Source organism: Zonotrichia leucophrys, chromosome 19 (genome assembly GCF_028769735.1).
Source record: "Zonotrichia leucophrys gambelii isolate GWCS_2022_RI chromosome 19, RI_Zleu_2.0, whole genome shotgun sequence".
In the NCBI taxonomy this organism is placed as follows: Eukaryota; Metazoa; Chordata; class Aves; order Passeriformes; family Passerellidae; genus Zonotrichia; species Zonotrichia leucophrys.
In genome coordinates, this window is record NC_088188.1 from 8,697,020 (window position 1) to 8,720,666 (window position 23,647).

A 23,647-nucleotide genomic window follows, 5' to 3' on the forward strand; every position below is an offset into this window, starting at 1 on the left:
GATGGTGAAGATAAGAAAGGGAGTGGATTCTGCTGGAGGGTTATATCCAGATGTTTATTCCATGGGTACAGAGGTCTGAACCGGGACAATTCCTCCAACAGAATGCGGCCACATGGTCTCATTAACCTTTTAAGCTCCGGGACAGGGGAAGGGAAGGGGACAGGTGAGCCACCAACCAGGTGAAGGGGCAGGGTCTCAAGGGACCAGGGACACCTATCCAATGTCCCCCAGGCCTGAGGGACCAACCACACGACGCCTTGCTGGTATGTCAGCCTGATTGACAGGGCACACTCAGCGAGGGGCGAGGGGGAAGGGAGAAGGTAAAACAGGACATTGCAACACACCGCAACAGGGCATGGGCTGTGTGAACACGCAGGGTAATCCTTGCAAAACAACAACAACACCCAGAAGGATCTTTCCTCTCACTATAAACCCCTGAAAGTCACATGAGTGGGTAATACCAATAAATTACCTTTCTTTTGATGAATTAATGATAGGGTAAACACAGATTTATTTTCACTGTGTGCTTGCATTTGCAAAGCTGAATACCAAAGAGCTAAGCTGTACAATCAATGCCCATCAAATAAGTGGCTTGTTGGGGTTTTTAAATTTTATAATAATATTTTTATAATTTTTAAAGTGCATTTCATAGCGGCAATTAAGATTTTATTATAAAACTATCCAGTCCCTCAAAATCTTACTCCTCAGGTAGAAAATATTCTGATTTAGATGAAAAAGAGTCTATTTAGATACATCCTCAACATCTTGGTGTTTGTTATACCAGAGGTTCATGGATTGGGGTCCATTTTTCTCTGCATTCCTTCAAAGTCCAGGTTTCCCTTTCTTTTAATAACAGATGGATACAATCTGGCTGTGAAGTGCTGGGATATGATTTCCAGCAGCAAACTTTGTATCCTCAGCTCTTTGCTGTAATGAAGAAAACCCTCCCAGAGTCACTCCTGGGAATTCAATTTCTTGCAGTTATTTGGCTTCCAGCTCCTGGCAGGGCCATGCTGGCTTTTCAGGGGTTGTTCATGTTACAGGAGGTGATTTCTGTCATTTTAAATGCAGCCACAGCATCAGCCCCAGAAATTGGAATGTGAGTAACCTCAGAACCCCCACGCTGGGAGGATGAGTGAGAGAAATAATAGAATTTGGTTTCAAAGATAATACCCAGGCAATTTATCCAGCCAGGAGCTCAGGAGAAGCTGCTCTGTGTGGTTTGGATTCTTCACAGTTCACCCCTGTGGTGTCAGTGCTATTTTATTGACAGCCATTAAATCACAAATGCTTATGAGTGGTTTGTGGGCAGCCAGCATTTATATTTTAGATACACACTGCCCTTCCTGACATTGCACCTCATCAAAGAGACAGAGATGACCTTTTTATTTTGTCTTGCTCACATTTTGGTGCCTTTATGTACTGCCATGTGCCCTTCACCCTCTGGAGAAGGGAACACTGACTTGCTCTGCAGCAGAAATTGCATCAGAGCTCTGAGCCTAATTCATGTGCTGAGAACAGTCTGTGAAAAGCCAAGGGTTTCCCCTGGTGAAGCATCTTCACCCAGCTGTGCAGAGGTTTTCTGATGAGCAGTGCTCCTCTGCTTTGGGTATTTTTTCACATCCAGTTAAGACAGACTTAACTAGAGAAACATATCTATACAAAACAGGCCTGGAAAACATCAGTGAGCAGAAAGCAGGAGGTTAAAAATGTGGTGAATGCAGTGTCTGCATGGACAGGGGCATGATAAATGTATCTGAAGCGTCTTTTTGCAAGGCCTGTGTGTTATATTTCTGTTGCTTCCAACTGTCAGCACAAGGACAGGCTGGCAGGGATGTGAGCAGGCAGCTGTCTCTGGGAGCCTATAGATAGCAGCTTCCTTGGGTAGCACGTTTGCAGCTCCCTCAAACAGATTTATCAACATCTTCACTGTCTCACCACTGCCAGCTCAAATGACTTCTCAAGGAGCTTTGGTTATGCAAGCTTGTAAAAGGTGCATTGTTTTTTCTATTTGTTTCTTATTTTTGGATGTGTGTGTGTGTGTGTGCCAGGTTTTTTTTTAGTAACTCACTGCAGCAGATAAATCTAGTGCAGGGTTTCACCATGTGTTAAGGGGGGAAAAAAAATAATAATACTCCATTTGTCCAGCGTGACCAGGCTTTAAATAAGCATCAGAACTTCCAGCAGCTGTGCAGAGCAGTGGAACAGCACAGGGCAGGGATGCTCTGGGAGTCAGGAGAGGAGAACCTGCAGAGATGGGAGCTGGAAACAGCATCTGCTGGGCAGATCCACAGGATGCAGCCATGATCATTTCAGGGCCTTGGAATGCTTCACTGCACATTCCCCTCTAGTGCTGGGTGACCTGGAGGAGCCTGGGGACAAACAGGAGCCCCTCAGTGCTCCAGGTGCCTCTGGATGGCCACAGAAACAGGAGCTGCAGGAAGGGAGGGTGGGGAAACAGCCCAAGGAGCTCCCCAAAGCATTTCTGTGCTCATTGCTCTGCACTTCTCAGCATGGCAACCTGCAATAATAAAGACTTTAAAGGCTTCTTCAAAAAGCTTCCAGGCTGTATCCAAAGCTCCATCTGGAAGGTCTCCTGAGAGTTGGGAATGTTTTGTAAATACAGGCAGGGGACAAATGAGGTTTTTCTTAAAGTGAATCTGGCAGAAGTTGCTTTCTAACAAGAGCTTGCAACTGGCCACACGAGCAGGAGTTTCCCAAAGTGCATCCCTGCTGGAATGTCTTTTGGAAAGGGTGCAGTTCATTTGTCATCCCTACAAAGTCTTTTACCACCACAGTAAATTACAGGCCTTTGGGGAATGTGCTGTGCTTGGTTCTTTTCAGGTCATGTTCTGGGTCTTGGATTGCTGGGTGAAACCAAATATGCTGCTTTATCCTGTTTGCCTGTGCATTTGTTTGTGTCTCAGCAGATTGAATAGCATTTCTATTTAAATCATTGCTCATTCTAACTAAAACAATTGCTGTTCTGTGGTGTCAGGGGATTCCTGAGGTAACAGGAACACTGTGCATTTTGTGATTTACTGCCCTCTTTGCCTCTTGAAAGCCCCAGTTCGTTTTGGTCCATTTTCCCTGTTTGTTTGGGTTAGTGATGCCTCATCAGCTCCCCCAGACCATGACAGGGCTGGGGATTTTCAGCCCTGGTGCCCTCATTGTGGATTTCAGGCAGGGGCTGCAGCTTCATTTTCCCATCAGCAACGCTAATGCTCAGAAATGTGAGTTTCAAGAACTTGAGGTCTCTCTTTGCTGGTTTTCCCCTCTCCTGCAGCTGTTGGTGACACTGTGAGTTACCCAGAGCTGTTGTTTGCCTGCGTGTTCCACTTAGCACTTCTGGCAGTTATGAGAAAAGAGTGAGAAAAACACTAAGGAAAGCTATCAGAAGTATGAAAGTATAAATCTCCTATAGATTGAAAATATCTCCCACTCTCATCTTGGTATTTTTCCCTTCAGTTGGGCTCTTAGCAAGAAATTCCAGAATACTTCACAAACACGGATTTAGGCCTTCTACTGCCTTCCTCCTCCTCCTCCTCCTCTCCCTGAGGAAATGACATTCTCATTCCTTGTTTGCAGATGAGGAATGAAGGTCTGAGTGGCGAAGTGACTCGTCCAAGGTCAGCTGCTGAGTTAGTGGCACAGCTATGAATAGACAAAGGCATTTTAGCTCTCAGCTCTCTGCTAAACAAGACTGTGCCCTCCCAGTTTCAATTTGTCAGACTTCATGACTAATAACATTTGAGCATCTAGAAGGTGGCAGAAGAATTTCTTTGCAGAGCCAGCAGGTAACCCCTGGTTACACCAGCAGCAGGGTGGGAGCTCCTCCCTGTCCCCAGGGATCCTGGTGATAATTTTGGGTTTTGTGAAGAGGGAGAACTTTCCCCCTTGGATTGCTGTTTGTGTCATGCTGTACCTGCTCACCTGAGTGCTCACTTTGGTGCTGCAAACAGAGATCCCAGAGCTGGCTCTTCATTTGTCTTGGTGGAGCAGTAATGAAGTGTCCTCAGAGCAGTTTGCCTTCAACAGCTATTTTAAACCTCCAGTGCAATCTGCTGTTCCTTGAAGGGAAAAAGTAATTCAACTAAAAGTGCTCTGAGGAGCCAAGGGAGAGAAGGAAATGTTGAGAGGTGCTAATCAGGAAGGGGAAATCATCTGTCTGCGTGTGGGCACCTCCCTGCTCACATGGCACAGCCCTGCCGCAGCCACATAAGAAGCTTTGTGATCAACAAATGTCAAGGGCAATTAATTCCTGGGCCAGCAGCTGTTATTATTAGGACAAAGAGTGGCCAGACATAGAAGGAAAGCCTTCAGCTGATTTGTTTTCTCTACCTTTCCCCTCCAAATTGATCAGTTGCTCAAGCCCCAGCAGTGAACTCCCTCGCAATATGAATTTCAAATTTGCCATCTCTTTTATTTTCAGGAGAGTTTGTATTAGATTCAGAGCACAGAGGAACAGCTCAGGGAAGGTGTTTAGAAAGTCCTCCCCACTTTAATGCTATCAGGATGGAGAGGAGTTAAGCTGGTAACATAATAATATGTGGGCTGAATTAAACCCACCTCAGACTGGTTTTCTCAATTCATGGAAGCAGAGCACTTTTAGGCTTGACTTAATACCCTCCCAGAGTTATTCCAGGATTGCTACAATGCAACTGTGGGTGTTCTAAACACACCTACGCTGCCAGAGAATCAGGAAGGATGTACTCAAAATCCTTTAATTTATCTAATAACATCTTTAGCAGCTTTTTGTGTAGGTTTAGCATTGTAATGGAAATGCACTCTATGGCTGGATATAGAGCTGCTGTGTGGAAATGGAACACGTGAACAGCACTTGGAGCTGGGGGGAAATACTCTGACCTGCTACACCCCCTGTAAATGCACCTTCACTTGTGCCATTGGTCACTGCAGTGAAAATAATACCTAAAATTTCAGATACAAGTGTTCATGGCTCTGGGTATCCACAGACATTGCTGTGCCCCCTCCCAGGCCCAGGCAAAGCAGAAATTCCTCCCCTCTCGGCTATTTATTCTTTGCTGTTTAGTCCTGAGTCTATTTTAGCCACGTTCCTAACCAGGTTCCCTCTTGGCCCATCAGTGGATGTTCCTGAATATTCTTTAGAAGTGACACAAAACAAGTTTGGTTTTTCAGCACGGAGCTGGTCAGGGGAACCTCGGACTGGAAACAGCTCAGGTTCCTGCGGGTGCCCTGCTGGTAACTGCTGGGATAATTCTGCTATCCCGGGCACTGAGACCTCTCCCTTTTTGGGGAATCTCATGGAACATGAGCAGAACCAGCATGACAAACCTGCTCTTTGTGAGCCAAATAAAGACAGAAAAAAAACAAGGCAGGAAATCAGCTCCTCCACGTGCCAGCAGCAGGGGATGTGCCGGAGTTTTCCTCCGGATGGGAACGGGATGAGATGGAAGGGCCGGGATCGGAGCCTTGGGAAGGGCCGGGATCAGAGCCCTGAGGGGCGCCGGGATCGGAGCCCCGTGCTGGGCTGGGAAGGGCGGGGATCGGAGCCTTGGGAAGAGCCGGGATCGGAGCCCTGAGGGGCGCCGGGATCGGAGCCCAGGGCTGGGCTGGGAAGGGCCGGGATCGGAGCCTTGGGAAGGGCCGGGATCGGAGCCCTGAGGGGAGCCGGGATCGGAGCCCCGGGCTGGGCTGGGCTGGGCTGGGCCGGGGCGATCGGAGCCTGGGCTGGGAAGGGCCGGCCCTGAGGCAGCTGATTCCGGAATCCTGCCTGGGAATTCCAGGGAAAATCCTCGGATGGGTGGGGCCCTAACGAGGCGCTGTGTGTGACTCCCAGAGCTTCCTAACAGTGTTAGACAAAGCTATTTGTTGTTAATCTTATCCCTTAATCATTTATAGATATGTTGAACAGAACGAACAGGTTAAGGAAGTGTTGTTGTTTATTGCCTGTTCTCTGGATTTCTGCCTTGGAATTCTGTGGTTGATGGATGGTTTCTGGGCTGAAATTGGCTCTGTGTCTCTTTATGGCCCTGTGACAGTGGATGTATTGGGAAAGACACCATTATCCCACTAAAATCTGTGGAAATTGGAAGTTTCAGGCTGTGTCAGCAGGAGACACCTGGAGAAGTTGGGGCTGACCAATGGGAAATGCAAAGTTATACATAAATTAAGAGGTATTAAATTCCTCTTGAATGAGAGAATGTACATTAAAGTGGCCTTGGCTTGCTATAGATTGATTAACCTTGGGGGATACCAGGTTTAATTAAACTACAGTGAATTAAAGCCACTTCACTGTGGGTAGAAATCATTCCTGAGGGAGCTTTTTTACCTTATGCACATCAGCTCCCTGTGGGTTAACCTGAACTTCCAGTGCCCCTTAGGGAGCCTTTGGACACTTTGAAATCTGAGGAATTCTGGAACCCCAACTCCAAATCTTAGGAGAAACTGGACTTAACCTGAGTTAAAATTGTACCATACATATGTAAAAAATGTACAGTGGTGTGACAGACTCTGGAGGGTTCAAGTCTAGATTTGAAAAGAATTTAAATAGAGGTTATGAACTGAAACATTAAAACTTAAGAACCAGGGAACAGAGGAGTGAAAGGGGGCAACCAAAACCCATCAGTGAGTCTGAGGTCTTGCTGCAGGACTCAGGCAAACCTTGGTGAAAAACACACTCATGTTACCTGGCTGAATCACACTAAAACATCTTTTTGTGCTTTCTCTTTTTCCTTTCCAGTAACTGCCCCTCATTCCTGGCCTCTGCTTTAGCCAGAGCAACGTCAGATGAAGTCCTGCAGAGCGACCTCTCGGCGCATTTCCTGCCCAAGCACGTGGACAACGCCGACGGCATCATCCGTAAGTGCCACCAAATCCCAAATTCCCAAACCCCAAATTCCCAAATTCCACCCCTGGGCTGCAATTCTGGGACAGAAACACCCCACATGGATGGAAAAAGCCTCATGGGGAGCTCACCACCCCTTCTGATAGAGCTACAGAGATCAAATTGCTCAAATCAAACCTTTGGAATCACTCTATTAAATGCATTTTCGTGGCTGTGTCTGCTGATGGCCCTGAATCTCTCTCTCAGCACTTCATACAATGTGGTTCTGCTGGCAAGTGCCAGTTGTCCTCCCTCATCCTTGGAGCAAAGTCAAATATATGTGGGAAGAGATAATTTAATTCTGAATTATTTCAGTCAGTGTGGTTTTTACTATGGCTTGTAAGGGGTTTTTTTATGGTTTTAGCAAAAGGTAGTATAAAGAGATTTTGTGATTAAAAGGAAGAAAATTCCTTTTTCTCATTTATCTGTGTTGGCTGACAAGATTTTTGCAGCCTCCAGCTCAAGGTCATGCACCCTAATTCATTTCAGGAGTGTGCTGGCCTAAATAACCTTGAAAATTAGCTGGGTTGTTCATTACAACAAAAACCAATGTTTCTCACATGTAGTAACAGGAGTTCTGTCATTTGATCTTGAAAATATCCCCAACCTACTTTGTCCATCCCCTCTTTTTTTGATTTAAAAAATCCTGGAAATTATTCTGGGGGAAAGGAGGATCTATAAATCTGGCTTTTCAAAAAGGAAGATTTTGCTGTATTCCCCAGAGACCCTTGGAAACCTGAGGAACAGAAAAACCTGCTCTGGGTTCTCTTTCTGTAGGTATTGCTGCCTCCTCCTGCTGAGCAGGTAAATGGAATAGATTTGTCATTGTTCTGGCTGAGCAGCCTTCATTAATTTCAAATTGAGATCTCTGAAACTTGCATAAATATTTGACAGTCTCCAAGGAAATGTTGACTAAGCCTCCACACAGAATATCTACAGAATCCAACAAAAAAGGGAAAAAAGAAAGGGAAAAAAGCCACCACAAACCCCTCACACCTACAGAAATTGACATTTAAATATATCTAAGGCTGTAAGACAGAGGCAAACATAGATTGAGATGGGAACAGACTGCAGCAGGCACTAAGAATAGGGCTCCAGATGCAGTTTGTTGAGGTGAATTGTCATAATGAGGATACTTGGAAATAAAATATCCCTGTGCTGATGCAGTGTGAGTGTTAAATTGTGAGGGTTTCTGGGGAGAGGAAGAGAGAAATCCTCTGGCCTGTAGTGAAGCAACAGCTTCATACCAACCCTGCAATTTCAAATAATCTAAGTGATCATTTTCTAAAACAGGACATAGGAATGACAGAATCACAGAAAGGTTTGGGACACTAAAGATCAATGGGCATGGGCAGGGACCCCTTCCACCATCCCAGGGTGCCCCAGGCTCCATCCAGCCTGGCCTTGGGCACCTCCAGGGATCCAGGGCAGCCCCAGCTGCTCCATCAGTGCTTCAAGTGCAAGGTTTGGCCCAGCAAAGCCAGACAGAACTGGTGACAGCAGCAGCAGCTCCAGCCTGGAGACCCTTCCAGGAGTCCTGGAGAGGCCTGGGCTGGTGCTCAGAGGAGATCTGCCCTCAGTGGTGCCACGTGGGAGAATTCAATGCTTCAATGCTTTGGAAGAAAGCAAAGCAAAGTGTGGCAGGTGGTGAAAATGGGATTTCTACATCCTGGAGTTTGATGCTCAGAGTTCACTGTGCCCTGATGCTGTTTGAGCTGCTGCAGAATGTGAAACCAAGCTGAATTTCACTGCCTGGCTTTAATATCCAGTTCTATGTCAGGTTTTTATGAACCCAGAAAGATTTTTACTCTGTGTAATACAAGGAGACATTTACCTGATTTGCCTCAAGTTTGAATTTGCTGAAAGATAAAAAAAAGCTATTTCAAATTTCCTTAGTGGCACATTTCACTCTGAGAATTGCAACGTGACAAATCATGTCCTGTGCTTAGGAGTGGGGAAAGCAGCTCTTGGTGTGGAGAGAAATGAGAAACTCCAGGACAGAAGAATGCAAATCTTACAAGAAGAAAAACTGGTTGGAGTCCACAAATGTAGGATTGCAGGATTAGGGGTCTGTTGTGTTTGGGGTGACCATGTGTTTTTGGGTATCTGAGTCACTCTTCCCTTCCAGCTGCAAGAGATTTTCCATGAGACCTGAGTGATGTTGGATTTCTTGTTTGCAAGGTCAGGTTAAGGACATTTAAATTTGGGGTTTGTTTGTGGAGGAAGAGAATCTTGTGGAAGTTTGGCTTTGTTAAGGAACCAGCAGAGGCTGGATAGCAGGACCATGGGAACTGGTGGTGGGATCAAATTTCCAGGAGATGTCACAAAGCAAATCCTAATGTCCATTACCCAGTTGTTCCACGTTCTAGGAGATGGATCCTAGAGATATCCAAAGGGATCTAGAGCTCCTAGATGAAGGGAAACCTTGATTCTGACCTGTCCATGTTATCAACACAGCTCATAAAACATGGCACTAAAAAGCAGGACCTGATTCCTGGTATCCTTTCCACCTTCCCTCTGCCCTGTCATCTTTGGGAACAGCAACACCTGAGCTGGATTTCCCACTCACTGTGGTGCAGCTCAGCATTCCCTCCAACCTTGGGGATTTGGGAGCAGCAGGAGGGAAATGAAATTCTCCATGACACAACTGCAGTGCCAGCTGAGTCAGCTCTGGCTCAGCGTGGCAGCATTAACAATTGATGAGTAATTTCCAGCTGTGAGGGGGAGGTTTTTATTTGGCATTTTATTATTCTCCTGTTTTAACCTCACGAGCAGCTCCTGATGATGCTGACACCACCCAGGGTCCCCTGGGAAGGGCAGTGAGGATCTCAGCAGGGCCCTGGGTTCACAGGCACCCTCCTGCAGAGGTGCCACAGGTGACTCTGCCATGTCTGCCCTGTGGGGAGGGATGGGAGAGCAAAATCTGTGAGCTTTCCTCTGGAAAATGCAACTTGGACACCTCAGGTTGGATGTGAGGAATGGGAGAGCAAATTCTGTGAGCTTTCCTCTGGAAAATACAACCTGGACACCTCAGGTTGAACGTGATGAATGGGAGAGCAAAATCTGTGGGCTTTCCTCTGGAAAATACAACTTTGACACTTCAGGTTTGATGTGAGGGATGGGAGAGCAAAATCTGTGGGCTTTCCTCTGGAAAATACAACTTTGACACTTCAGGTTTGATGTGAGGAATGGGAGAACAAAATCTGTGGGCTTTCCTCTGGAAAATACAACTTGGACACCTCAGGTTGGATGTGAGGAATGGGAGAGCAAAATCTGTGGGCTTTCCTCTGGAAAATACAACCTGGACACCTCAGGTTGGATGTGAGGAATGGGAGAGCAAATTCTGTGAGCTTTCTTCTGGAAAATACAACCTGGACACCTCAGGTTGGACCTGAGAAATGGGAGAGCAAAATCTGTGGGCTTTGCTCTGGAAAATACAACTTGGACACCTCAGGTTGGATGTGAGGAATGGGAGAGCAAAATCTGTGGGCTTTCCTCTGGAAAATACAACTTGGACATGTCAGGTTGGACCTGAGGAATGGGAGAGCAAATTCTGTGGGCTTTCCTCTGGAAAATACAACTTGGACATGTCAGGTTGGACCTGAGGAATGGGAGAGAAAATTCTGTGAGCTTTCCTCTGGAAAATACAACTTGGATACCTCAGGTTGGACCTGAGGAATGGGAGAGCAAATTCTGTGAGCTTTCCTCTGGAAAATACAACTTGGACACCTCAGGTTGGACCTGAGGAATGGGAGAGCAAATTCTGTGAGCTTTCCTCTGGAAAATACAACTTGGACACCTCAGGTTGGACCTGAGGAATGGGAGAGCAAATTCTGTGGGCTGTCCTCTGGAAAATACAACTTGGACACCTCAGGTTGGATGTGTTCCCTCTTTAAATACATTACCCAGAGAGATTTCTGGTGGCCCCAGAGAGAGCAGCACAGGTGGGGTGAGGAACCCCCACTCACACCGTGGCAGTGTTTGATTTCCACCCCTTTATTTTAAAGCTGTGTGATCAAGGAGCCAAGGTTCCTTTTGGTTATTTATCCAGTGTATTTTCAGCTTAATGCCTCTTGATTGAACCAACCCATAATCAACAGAACTAGGACAATATTACAATATTTATTCCTAAGGATCCGGGCCCCTGCTCACTGTAGAGCTAGGACAGGAATTTGTAAATGCTGCTTTTAGGCTCTGTACAGAATTCCTGTGAAGTGAGAGATGCTGCAGCTCCCTCTGCTCCCTGCGTGAGCCCCTCCTCCTGCAGGAGTGATTGGCACTCCTGGGTTGCTGCTGCTCAGCCTGGAGGATCCTGCCTTTGGTGAGCCATCAGGAACAAAGAGATGGGGATGTGTTCAGCTCTGATGCTGACTTCCTGTTTTCCTCCCCTGGATTTCAGAACAAATGTCAAGTGCCTGAGTTTTCACGTTTTAAAATGACAATTTCTCAGGAGTGCCAGTTCAGCATTTTCTGAAATTTGAGGCCTTTATGGTTTTGTCATTTGCTCATGCAGATTTCTCTGACACACCTTTGTCAGGAATATGGGAATAATAGGAAATCAGGGAATAGCTAAGAAGGCACCTGTGCAATGCTGAAAGTGCACAAAACACCTTAAAATCACTCTGCTAATTTCTGCAGATTGTTTCCACTGCCTTGCCTCAGCTCTGCAATGAAATGGTGTTTAGAACAGAGAATTTGGTCCCAACCCAGTGTGTCATTGTCAGGGAGGGTGGGTTCTGTAGGTGGCACCCTGTGCCATGACACAGTCCCTGCCAGAGCTGCACGCCCTGGGCAGGGCCAGGGACCCAGCACTTTTCCTGCCTTTCATTGTCCCTGCTGCTGCAAATGAGTTCCCCAAAGGCACAGGGAATTGTTTAAGTTAAAAAGACAAACAAACAATGAGCTGCTTACTGATGAATGCTGATTATGGTGACTTTGGCTTCTTCTTTTCATGCATCAGAGCCCAGAATTTCCCTGCTGACATCAACTGGCTAAAATGGTTTTGTTTCATCTCTCTAATGTATGCAGGGGAGAAAACTCTGCCTTAATAACACTCTCAAGGCTTTCATCTGTGCTTTGTGCCTTCCTCAGAGATCGAGACGGTGAAGTTGGCCCGTTTGGTTTACAGCAAACTGCACGAGATCTGCAGCAGCTGGGTGAAGGATTTCCCCCTGCAGCCCAAGCCCCACCGCTACTACGACACCTCCATCCACGCCATCAAGAACATGCGCAGGAAGATGGAGGACAAGCACGTCTGCATCCCCGACTTCAACGTGCTCTTCAACCTCGAGGTGAGCTCACACCTGGAACTGACACATTCTGTGAGAACTGACACGTTCTGTGAGAATTGACACGTTCTGTGAGAATTGACACACTCTGTGGTCAGTATTGTGAATGCTGATCCACCAACGAGGGGAGAGAATGATGTGTCTGACTCCATCTTATCAGAATAATTTATTACTTTATTATACTAGGTTATATTAAAGAATACAGAAAGGATACTTACCGAATGCTAAAATGATAATAAAAATTCGTGAGTCTTTCCAGAGTCCAGTCCAGGCTCTTCAACCTCGAGGTGAGCACACACACACACACACACACACACTCACACTCTGTGGTCAATATTGTAAATGTTGGTCCACCAACGAGGGAAGAGAATGATGTGTCTGACTCCATCTTATCAGAATAATCTATTACTTTATTATACTAGGTTATATTAAAGAATACTATACTATACTATACTAAAGAATGAAGAAAAGATAATTACTGAATGCTAAAATGATAATGAAAATTCGTGACTCTTTCCAGAGTCCAGTCCAGGCTCTTCAACCTCGAGGTGAGCACACACACACACACACACTCTGTGGTCAATATTGTAAATGTTGGTCTACCAACGAGGGGAGAGAATGATGCATCTGACTCCATCTTATCAGAATAATTTATTACTTTATTATACTATGTTATATTAAAGAATACTATACTATACTATACTAAAGAATACAGAAAGGATACTTACTGAATGCTAAAATGATAATAAAAATTCGTGAGTCTTTCCAGAGTCCAGTCCAGGCTCTTCAACCTCAAAGTGAGAGCACACACACACACACACACACACACACTCTGTGGTCAATATTGTAAATGTTGGTCCACCAACGAGGGGAGAGAATGATGTGTCTGACTCCATCTTATCAGAATAATTTATTACTTTATTATACTAGGTTATATTAAAGAATACTATACTATACTATACTAAAGAATGAAGAAAAGATAATTACTGAATGCTAAAATAATAATGAAAATTCGTGACTCTTTCCAGAGTCCAGTCCAGGCTCTTCAACCTCGAGGTGAGCACACACACACACACACACACACACACTCTGTGGTCAATATTGTAAATGTTGGTCCACCAACGAGGGGAGAGAATGATGTGTCTGACTCCATCTTATCAGAACAATTTATTACTTTATTATACTAGGTTATATTAAAGAATACAGAAAGGATACTTACTGAATGCTAAAAAGATAATAATGAAAACTCCTGACTCTTTCCAGAGTCCCAACACAGCTTGGCCCCAATTGGCCAAAGAGTGAAAACAACTCACAGCAGAGTCCAATGGAACAATCACCTGTGGGTAAACAATCTCCAAACACATTCCACATGAGCACAGCACAGGAGAAGCAAATGAGATAAGAATTATTTTTCTTTTCTCTGAGGCCTCTCTCACTGCCTTTCAGCTTCCCAGGAGAAAAGCCCTGGGTGAAGGGATTTTTTCAGAGAATGTGAATGGCACAGGTCAGTGGTTTGCATCCTAGGAAAGGAGGAGGTTTTCCACTGAGGGAGTGAAGGGTGATGGATCTCAGCAGGGTTGGCAGTTGGTCACCTCACAGTTCATCTCTGGGCAGCTGGAGTGGGTCTGTTCTGCTTTTCAACCTTTACTCTTGGGAGGAAGAAGCCAAAAGCAAAAACAAGGAAATTAAGTTTAAAAATCCAAAACAAACCCAAACCTTACAGGACTGAGTGCTCACACACAATTCTAGAAATGTGAGTAGTTTGGTGGAACTGGAGTCTTCCCTTCCATTAATTTCTTGATGTTGCCATTGGTCAGACACTCATTCTTGCTCTCCCTTGAGATATAAAACTGGACACTCAGGAATGGAAAGTAAAAGAAAATGGCAAGAATTTTACCTTGAGGATCAAATTGCTGCATAATTACTTCTTTATTACACCCTGTCACTTTAATAACCATCTTCTGCCCCATCCACATTCTTACCTTTAAAAGATATTCATGCAAACAGAGGCAGATGTTTCCTTTGCCTGTCAATTGTCAGCTTTCTTATTCCAATTTGTGTTGGAGCCCATTACCTAAAAATTACAATGTGCAAATATTCCAGTCACTGAGCTGGCTGTCAAGGTTGAATTGGCTCTGTCAGTGGGTTGGTGTTGTGTGTGTGAGTTGCTGGAGTTGCTGTCTCCTGGTACCACGTTGTTTCTCTGAACAGAGGAGGGGAAGCTGAGAAAACTGCCTTGAAGATGAGTGATTTTGCTGTATTTGATTTGTGAATGTAATCACAATTTTCTGATGAGAGAGCACATGCAGTTTTTTTAAAACACAGGCATCTAAGATGTTATATTTTAGATTTAAGGAAAAAAGAAGAGTGAAAGCAAAGACTGGCTGGCTTCACATTTTAACTGTACTGGCATTTTATCCCTGGTGGATTCCAATCATGATGTAGACTTCATGCAAACTGTATTGGATGTTCTTCTCTCTCTGTGGTTTTTGCAGTCACAAAATCTCCTGCACAATTTGATGAGAATGGCACTTCCTATTTGAGTTGTGTGACTGAGCTGTAACAAATGGGACCTAAGGAGTACTGAGAACACCACACAGGGCATCTCTTGCATTTTGCAGGTAGAATTCAACAGCAGGGTGGAAATTTCCCACTGATGCAAGGGCAGGTGGTCAGGGTAGTTTGCTTCTCCAGTGGAGACTCTGTCTCTAATTGCAATTTAATGAGGACAGCACAAATCCCAAGTTCAAAGCTTTAAGACAATCCAATGAGCTGTCTGTGTTGCTTCCACCTGAGTTTTTTCCTCCCTGTGTTTCCTCTGGCAGGACCAAGAAGAACAAGCTTATTTTGCAGTGTTTGATGGCCACGGAGGAGTGGATGCTGCCATCTATGCCTCCATCCACCTGCACGTGAACATGGTGCACCAGGAGATGTTCCAGCAGGACCCGGCCGAGGCGCTGTGCCGCGCCTTCCGCGTCACCGACGAGCGCTTCGTGCAGAAGGCAGCCAGGGAGGTGAGGGCTCTGCTCTGGTGCCAGGTCATGCTTTGCCTCATGTTGTGGTGTGTTGCAATGTCCTGTTTTACCTTCTCCCTTCCCCCTCGCCCCTCGCTGAGTGTGCCCTGTCAATCAGGCTGACATACCAGCAAGGCGTCGTGTGGTTGGTCCCTCAGGCCTGGGGGACATTGGATAGGTGTCCCTCGTCCCTTGGGACCCTGCCCCTTCACCTGGTTGTGGCTCATGGGGGCTCATTAACCTTTGGTCTCATTAACCTTTTAAGCTCAGGGCTCCCTCCCCTTCCCCTGCCCTGAGCTTAAAAGGTTAATGAGACCATGCGGCCGCATTCTCAGTAACCATGGAATAAACATCTGGATATAACCCTCCAGCAGAATCCTCTCCTTCCTTCTCTTCACCATCGCCAGAAGCTCTCTCTCCTGAGGTAAACGGAGTCCTGACAAGCCTGGACTTGCTCAGTGCCCTGCTGCAATCTCCAGCAGCCAAGGTATCTCTGGGGTAAAGCACCACAGTGCTGCCTTTGGCCCAGCAGCGAGGGTCACACTGGCCCAGGCACAATCTAACTGGTTATATTGGGATTCTTATTCCAATAGCCTCACACACCTGGGGTTTCTCCCTGTGGATTCCCCAGGTGTGCCATCACCCGTCCTTTCCCCACCCTGACCCTGCTGAGCGCTGTCTGTCAGTCCTGGCATTCCAGATGGGCACTGAGTGATTGGCAGAGTTCAAAAGATGCCTCTCAGCCCTGGGGACATTGGGCCATCCAGGGGTCATTTGTCCCCTGAGAATCCTCCCCTTACCTGGTTGGTGGCTCCCTACCCCTTCTCTGCCCCTCTCCCTGGGGTTAAAAGACACAGCAACCACAGGGTCAGGGAGTTCTGTTGGAGCTGGTGCTGCATTCAGAGGCCTGTGGGCCAGAATAAAGCTCTGGATCAGAACCCTCCTGCAGAACCCAACTCCTTTTTTCTTCACCATTGCCTTAAAGCTTCTCCACCAAAGGTAAACCTGAGCTCCTGCATGTCTGGACTTGTCTCCAAGCGCCCAGCTGCAATATCCAGCCAGCCAAAGGTGTCTCTGAGGTGAAACCACCACAGCTGCCACCTTTGGTCCAGCAGCAAGGGCCAGACAAGCCAGGCATGTCCCATGTGGTTATATTGGTAAATAATTCCAGCAGGACTCTGAGAGCATTAACTGCAAATCAATCCTGCCTTTCCAGAGAGGCACAGTGGAACCAGCACAGAGCTCTCCATGCCCCGCTGGTGCCTTTCTGTCCATAGCTTCACACCCCATAACAATGGCAGCTCCTGCTTCTCCCAGCCCCTCTGAGGGATGCTGCTGCCATCCCCACTCTCAGCTGCCTCCCAGGCTCAGCCCTCGGGGTCACCAACACCCAGCAGTGCCTGGCAGCAGCAGGAGCAGCCCAGCAGTGCCCAGCTCCTGGCAGGCAGCTCCCATGCCAGGGATGCCATGGGGCACGTTGGTGTCCAGCCAGGTTGGCACCAAGGGGCTGTAAGGGAGCAGTTGTAGCTGTAGGGAAAGCACTGCCTGCTCCTCCCTGGGAATAGCTCTGTGCTGCAGTTTCCATGTGTTCTGTCCCTGGGTTAAGGAAGAAAATGCTTTGAAATGGAAATGTGTTTTTTTCCAGAGTCTGCGCTGCGGAACCACCGGGGTGGTGACTTTCATCCGAGGGAATATGCTGCATGTGGCTTGGCTGGGGGACTCCCAGGTCATGCTGGTGAGGAGAGGCCAAGCAGTGGAACTGATGAAACCCCACAAACCAGACCGAGAGGTGAGAAGGGCCTGTGTGAGCAGCCCTGGGCAGTGACCAGCACAGGCACAGCTCTGGGGAGCGCTGCCATGCCGGCATCTCTGTGAGCAGCAGAGCACCTTCCACTGGTTTGTTTGGACCTGTGAGCAAATCCTTTGGCTCATGGGGCCTGCTGTGTTTGTGAAAATGCAGATGTTGATGGGAGTGCTGAGTGTGTGGTGCAGCTCTGACTGCTCTCTTGTGTTGCTGCTCAGGATGAGAAGAAGCGAATCGAGGCCCTGGGCGGCTGCGTGGTCTGGTTTGGAGCCTGGAGGGTGAACGGGAGCCTCTCTGTCTCCAGAGCTATTGGTAAGAGAGAGCCTTCATTCCTTTTGGAGACTTGCTTTGCTTTTTAACTATAAAATTTTAATTTTCTAGTCATCAAAATTTGACATACAGCTGAAGATAGACCTATGAGCAATAACCTCTATTTTTCCCCCTACAGTCTGAGGGAATAATTTCCAAATAATTGCTTTAACTTGGGGTAAGAGTCACTGGCTCCACACTGAGTTAATAAAGGGCTGCTGGAAGCTGTGGCTGCAAACCCACAGTTGTTTCTCTGCTGTTCTTGCACAGGGGACGCTGAGCACAAGCCATACATCTGTGGGGACGCAGACTCTGCCTCCACGGTGCTGGATGGCTCTGAAGACTACCTCATTCTGGCCTGTGATGGCTTCTACGACACAGTGAACCCCGATGAGGCAGTCAAAGTGGTGGCTGACCATCTGAAGGAGAATAACGGTGACAGCAGCATGGTAGCACATAAATTGGTGGCATCTGCTCGGGATGCCGGCTCCAGCGACAACATCACGGTCATCGTGGTGTTCCTCAGGGACATGAACGCGGCGGTCGCCGTCAGCGAGGAGTCGGACTGGACTGAGAACTCCTTCCAGGGGGGGCAGGAAGACAACGGGGAAGACAAGGAGAACCACGGAGACTGCAAACGGCCCTGGCCCCAGCACCAGTGCTCAGCACCGGCGGATTTAGGCTATGAAGGACGAGTGGACTCCTTCACCGACAGAACTAGCTTAAGCATAGGCTCCAGCGTTAACCCCTTGGAGGATCAAGGCTATTTAGACCTGACAAAAACAGAAACTAGTACACCTCAGAGTGCCAAATGTCTGCCACCAGTCGGAGCGTTCAGTCCTGGCACACCAAAGAGCGCGGGTCGGATCAGCGGCTCCCCGGCCGAGAGCGAGGCCCCGGAGCTCGGCGCGCGCTGGGGCTGCGGTCGCGGGGAGGACCCGCCGGGCTCGGGGGCTGCAGGCCAGGGCATCTACAGGGTCAGGGGCTCGTCCCCCGTCTCCTTCGGGCTGGAAGAGGAACTGTTCCAATCCTTGGGCAAACGAGCCGCGTTCTCCCATTTGCGGCTCTGCAGCGGGAAGAGGCGGCGAGGAGCCAGGCTCAAACCAAAGTTTCACACGGCGCTCTGGGCTCAGGAGCCTGCCCAGGGAGAAGGATCCGGCCTGCCCTTCCCTGCCCGGGCCCGCAGGAGCAGGAGGGCCTTGGCCCGGCCCTCCCCGTGGCGGAGGCTGCCCAGCCACGGCTCCTACAGCGAGTGTTGGATGCGAAGACAAAGTCATTGTATACCAGACCCACACCTTCATCAATGCTGTAAAATGTAACCACCCCCTCGTGTTCCCCTGTCAGACTCCCATAGTAGACATTCCCAAAATAAAACTGGCATCATCAGAAAGCAAAAAAAAAAAAAAAAAAAAAAAAGGAAAAAAAAAAAAGAGGTGGGCATTTCCGAACTGTACTCCAGTCCCCTGCCAAGCTCAACCCCGTGTAAATAGAACTAGGAATTAACCAATGTAGTTGTTTGGATCTCTAACAAAGTTTGGTGGTGGTGCCACCCCCAGCAATGCCGCAGCCGCCCGACCACCCGCACACACGAGTGTCAGCCACATCCAGCAGGGAGAGCCCAGCAGCGCTGCACGTGGACAGACAGACAGACAGACAGACAGACAGACAGCGCCAGGGCACGTCCTTACACACGCAGAAGGTTGCACCTGCCTGAGAAATGTCTGTGGAGCAATACTCAAAGAACGATCTGGGTTAGAACTGCCAAATTTTTTTAGAGCGGGGGGAAGTTTCCATAATAGAGTCGAGGTGTGGGGTTTTTTTGGGTTTTTGTTTTTCCTTTCGTGTTCTGCTTTCTGTTTATTCCAGGTGAGCGTTAAGATGAATTAGAAAATTACATCCACTTTTGCAGGTAGACGACTAAAAGCCATACAGGGTTTACCAGGTACCTTAGGAATGGACACACTAAGCTCCTGCTGCTCTGGTCTCAGACTCCCATCGAGGTACAGACTCATCATTTACCTTTTTTTCCCCATGTAATATAAAATGCAGAGTATGAAGAAAACTTTTCTTGCAGTTTAAAGAAATTATTTCCTATAGCTGGAGGTGCAGTGTAGGGAATTTCGTATCTTTCTGGTGCTTTTAGTGGCATTTTTCTCATTTCTCAGTTTAGGAAATTGTTCTCAATGAGTTGAACATGACTGTGCTTAATGCTTTGAGCCAACCTCTTCCCACCTTAACTTCATCTCAGGTCTTAAGATAACCCAACCCGTGGAGGTGTCCGGTGCCACGCTCTATCCCCGCCCGTCCCAGCGGAGATCGGGAGCTGTTGGAGGAGCTGTGTGGCTCCGGTGAGGATTCCCAGCTGGCAAAGGCAGCGTTTCACGGCCGCAGCACCGGGGCTGCGCGCTCAGGGGTGCAGGGAAGGGAGCGGATCCAAAGGGATGCGGATGCCGAGGATCAGCAGGGCAGGGGCTGCGCTGGGGCTGCAGCGCACGGGGAGGAGCTCGGGGCCTGCCGGGCTCTGCTCCGGCTGCCCGGGCCCAGCAGGGCCAGGCGGGGCTCGGTGCCCTTTGTGAGGAGCTCGGGCCCTGCCGGGCTCTGCTCCGGCTGCCCGGGCCCAGCAGGGCCAGGCGGGGCTCGGTGCCCTTTGTGCGTGAGGAGCTCGGGGCCTGCCGGGCTCTGCTCCGGCTGCCCGGGCCCAGCAGGGCCAGGCGGGCTCGGTGCCCTTTGTGAGGAGCTCGGGGCCCTGCCGGGCTCTGCTCCGGCTGCCCGGGCCCAGCAGGGCCAGGCGGGGCTCGGTGCCCTTTGTGAGGAGCTCGGGGCCTGCCGGGCTCTGCTCCGGCTGCCCCGGCCCAGCAGGGCCAGGCGGGGCTCGGTGCCCTTTGTGAGGAGCTCGGGGCCTGCCGGGTTCTGCTCCGGCTGCCCGGGCCCAGCAGGGCCAGGCGGGGTTCGGTGCCCTTTGTGAGGAGCTCGGGGCCTGCCGGGCTCTGCTCCAGCTGCCCGGGCCCAGCAGGGCCAGGCGGGCTCGGTGCCCTTTGTGCGTGAGGAGCTCGGGGCCCTGCCGGGCTCTGCTCCGGCTGCCCGGGCCCAGCAGGGCCAGGCGGGGCTCGGTGCCCTTTGTGAGGAGCTCGGGGCCTGCCGGGCTCTGCTCCGGCTGCCCGGGCCCAGCAGGCCCAGGCGGGGCTCGGTGCCCTTTGTGAGGAGCTCGGGGCCTGCCGGGCTCTGCTCCGGCTGCCCGGGCCCAGCAGGGCCAGGCGGGCTCGGTGCCCTTTGTGAGGAGCTCGGGGCCTGCCGGGCTCTGCTCCGGCTGCCCCGGCCCAGCAGGCCCAGGCGGGGCTCGGTGCCCTTTGTGAGGAGCAGCCCCTGCCCTGCCGGGGCAGCTCCCGCCTCAGGGCAGCCGCTCACTGGGACGTGAATACGCGGCCGATTCCCATCAGCTCCACCAAGTCCAGATCCCGTTCCTACCCTGTGTTACAGCGATGCATTGGGAGGAGGATGAACAAAATAAATCTTCATAAGCACTTAGTGAACAATCCGTATCATTTTAGCAGTAACAATAGCAGTATTAGTGTTTAGCTAGAATTTGCAAAGTATTTTAATATTAAGTAGTCAAGAAAATTATTCAACACGACAAGATGGCGAGGCTTGAATTCTGCCAATTTCCGCTGCTTCTCTCTTTGATGCACTATTTTAAAAGCAATCTGATGAACAGCAAAAGGCTTTGTGAGCAACCAGGAGTTGGAGTGTGGCTTTAGATTCCTTTGATCTTTTTCAGACTTTGTTTTAATCTTACGGGATCATTGGCTCTTATCTGCCATCTTATTCTGCCTTAGCTGTTGTCAACGTTCTCTTTAGCTGCAGCTTCTGGTCCAAGTCAGATTTACCGAGGAAATTTGAGAAACCATGAAATGGTAAAATATGCAACTCTGGGGCATCTCTGCGGTGCCTTTGTTTTAAATTATTCACAGTAATAATGACTCACTGAAAGTCCATCTTTAGCTGACTGTCATGTTCTGGAGAGAAAGGTGGTGTAAGTGCAATTCTTGATGTGAGTAAATGAGAATGCAAACCCGTCACGGATGATAAAACTTCTTCCCAGTCTGCAGGAGCAGTTGAAGAGCACTGGACTGCATGTGTGCTGTTTTGGGAAGGATCTAGCTTTTTTAGGTGTGGATTCATAAATGGTAATTCTGCGACTCATCCCATTTATCTTGCTAGGAGAAAAAAAACCAATCCACCATCGTAGTTGCAGTGTGGTCAGGTAAAACCATTGTATAGATAGAGCAAGTGTTCATTTCTTCACTAACTGCATATTTATAGAGTAGATAGGAACCATTTGTAAGGTAAGTCCTTTAAAGTTCTATAATATTAAAAGTAGTGGTTATTGGTCTGATTATGCTGCTCTTGATTCTACACACTAGACAAAAAGCAGTGCTTGTGAAATGCAGTGTTTTCTCTTAATGCCACTGGTGATAGGAAGTAGTTCCTTCAGTTCAAACTCCTGTGCCCTTATCTGCTGCTTGCTGACGTAAGCAATAATCCCTCTCTAACGGTATCTAAGTGTTCTGTATTCGTACCTTGATCGTCTCTCTGGTGACAGTGTAAAATATTAGGCTGATAGAGAACTATCTCATTGTATTTATTAACTGTTGATACTGAGATTTAGTCTGTGACCTGTGTTTTGTATTTTTATCGTGTATCTTAGTGGTGGTGAAAATTTGTACAACGAAATCTTTCCAATAAAGAGCTGAAGTATCCCTTTGCCGCGTCCACACAACCCCGCATCCCTCTCGGTCGCCGTGCTGACCGTGCTTGCAGAAGCAGGAGGTAGCAGTGACAACACGACTTGAGCTTTGTTCTGTTTCAGTTGTGGTGGTTTTGAGGAAGGGGCTCGGGGCTGCTTTGCCCGGAGCTGCTCAAAAGCAGCTCGGGAGCTCCTCACTGTGAGGAGCTTCCAAGGCTGAGGAAGGTGTGCGGTGCAGAGAGAACAGCACAGGGCAGGGAGCTCTTCACCCATTCCATTTGCACTAGAGGTGGGTGGAAACGCACGTGTGGAACTTTTCTTTACCTACAAGTGCCATCCATTGTCCTTGTGAGTGAGAACCGTCCGTAGCCGAGCTGCTGAGCTGCAGCGCTGGAGGACAATGTCCAAGCAGATTTAACTTAACTTACACCACGTTTCTGGTGGTGCATCATCCTAGAAACTCCACCTGTTTTTGGAGCAGTGTGTGTCAGTTGTCCCATGGGCAGATGAGGCACAAGGAGTTGTGTGCACAGACATGGCTGCTGTAGTTCAGGTCCACTCTCTCCTCACCAAATCCTCCCGACCCCAAGATTCTGCGGGAATAAAGCAAAATGAGAAAGATTGGTCTAAATTAGGGGCTGTTTTAGCACAATTTCCTCACTCGGCACTCAGTCACATAAACAAAGCCATCCAAGGGGATACTGCAGCTTTGTTCATGTCTGTAATTTAGGGCAATCTTTCTTTAATTCACATCCTCTTTGCGACAGGAACAAAACTCTCTACCCTCGTATCATGTGCAATAATAAGGAAGCATTACCAGGATGTCCGTGCCCCCCTCCAGCCCTGGCACCCCGGCCATGGCCCAGCCCTTGCCAGCATTAAAGACAAACAAGCCCCACCTGTCAGGGTCTCGTACACCCCTTGTCCTGTCCGGTCTTTCCTCTCCTTCCCTCTGCAGACACCCCGGGATGAGAGCAGGGGAGGGGGCTGAGCTCACCCCGATGCTGCTGCTGCTGCTCGTGGCCAGCCAGGCACGGCCTCAGCTCCTGGGTGCTCCCGCTGACCTTTCTGTAGTACCTTGTTCATGAAACATGTTCTTTATCAAGTGAATAAATCCAAGCTAAATCATGTACCAGTGTTGGGACTTTTCCATTTGCAATCTTGTTCTACAGTTCACCCGCGAGTTTAGTTCTAACCATGTATTAGTCATCCATATTTTATTTATGAAAGCTGTTTATACAGGAAAAACTGTTGAAGTTTTACCAATATCTTAATAAAACAGTAATTTAAACCACACTCCAGCTAGTCTGGTTATTGAAGAGCTAACAAAGGCAGAGAGCAGCTGTGCCTTTAGTGGTGGAAGGGGGTTTCCTTTGGATGTGGAACTGGGGTTACCCTGCTGAGCTCTGGATTTCCCGAGGCTGCTCAGGGCCCATCAGTGTGGCCAAAGGGATGGGGCTGTCATGGCACAGCACAAGATCAGTGTCCATTTCCCAGCCCCTTTCCCAGCCAGCTGTGAATAAGCTGCCCACAGAAGGTGAGCAGAGCAGCAGCTCCGCTCTCAGCCAGAGCAGCCCCAGAGCCCCACGGCTGCAGGGACTGAGCTGTGACCCCACAGCCCCA

The 23,647-nt window shown here is 48.6% G+C and overlaps 1 protein-coding gene across 1 annotated transcript in view; it reads left to right on the forward strand.

Annotated features, from left to right (window-relative positions):
* PPM1E (protein phosphatase, Mg2+/Mn2+ dependent 1E) overlaps nucleotides 1–20,175 on the forward strand; it is a 73,515-nt gene extending 53,340 nt beyond the window's left edge. Inside the window, exons 2-7 of the mRNA XM_064729459.1 lie at nucleotides 6,722–6,840; nucleotides 11,957–12,156; nucleotides 14,979–15,167; nucleotides 16,813–16,956; nucleotides 17,190–17,283; nucleotides 17,551–20,175. Of these exons, the coding sequence (XP_064585529.1) occupies nucleotides 6,722–6,840; nucleotides 11,957–12,156; nucleotides 14,979–15,167; nucleotides 16,813–16,956; nucleotides 17,190–17,283; nucleotides 17,551–18,599 (1,795 nt within the window). The 3' untranslated portion in view covers nucleotides 18,600–20,175. The remainder of the gene's footprint in view (nucleotides 1–6,721; nucleotides 6,841–11,956; nucleotides 12,157–14,978; nucleotides 15,168–16,812; nucleotides 16,957–17,189; nucleotides 17,284–17,550) is intronic.
* Nucleotides 20,176–23,647: the final 3,472 nt, after the last annotated feature.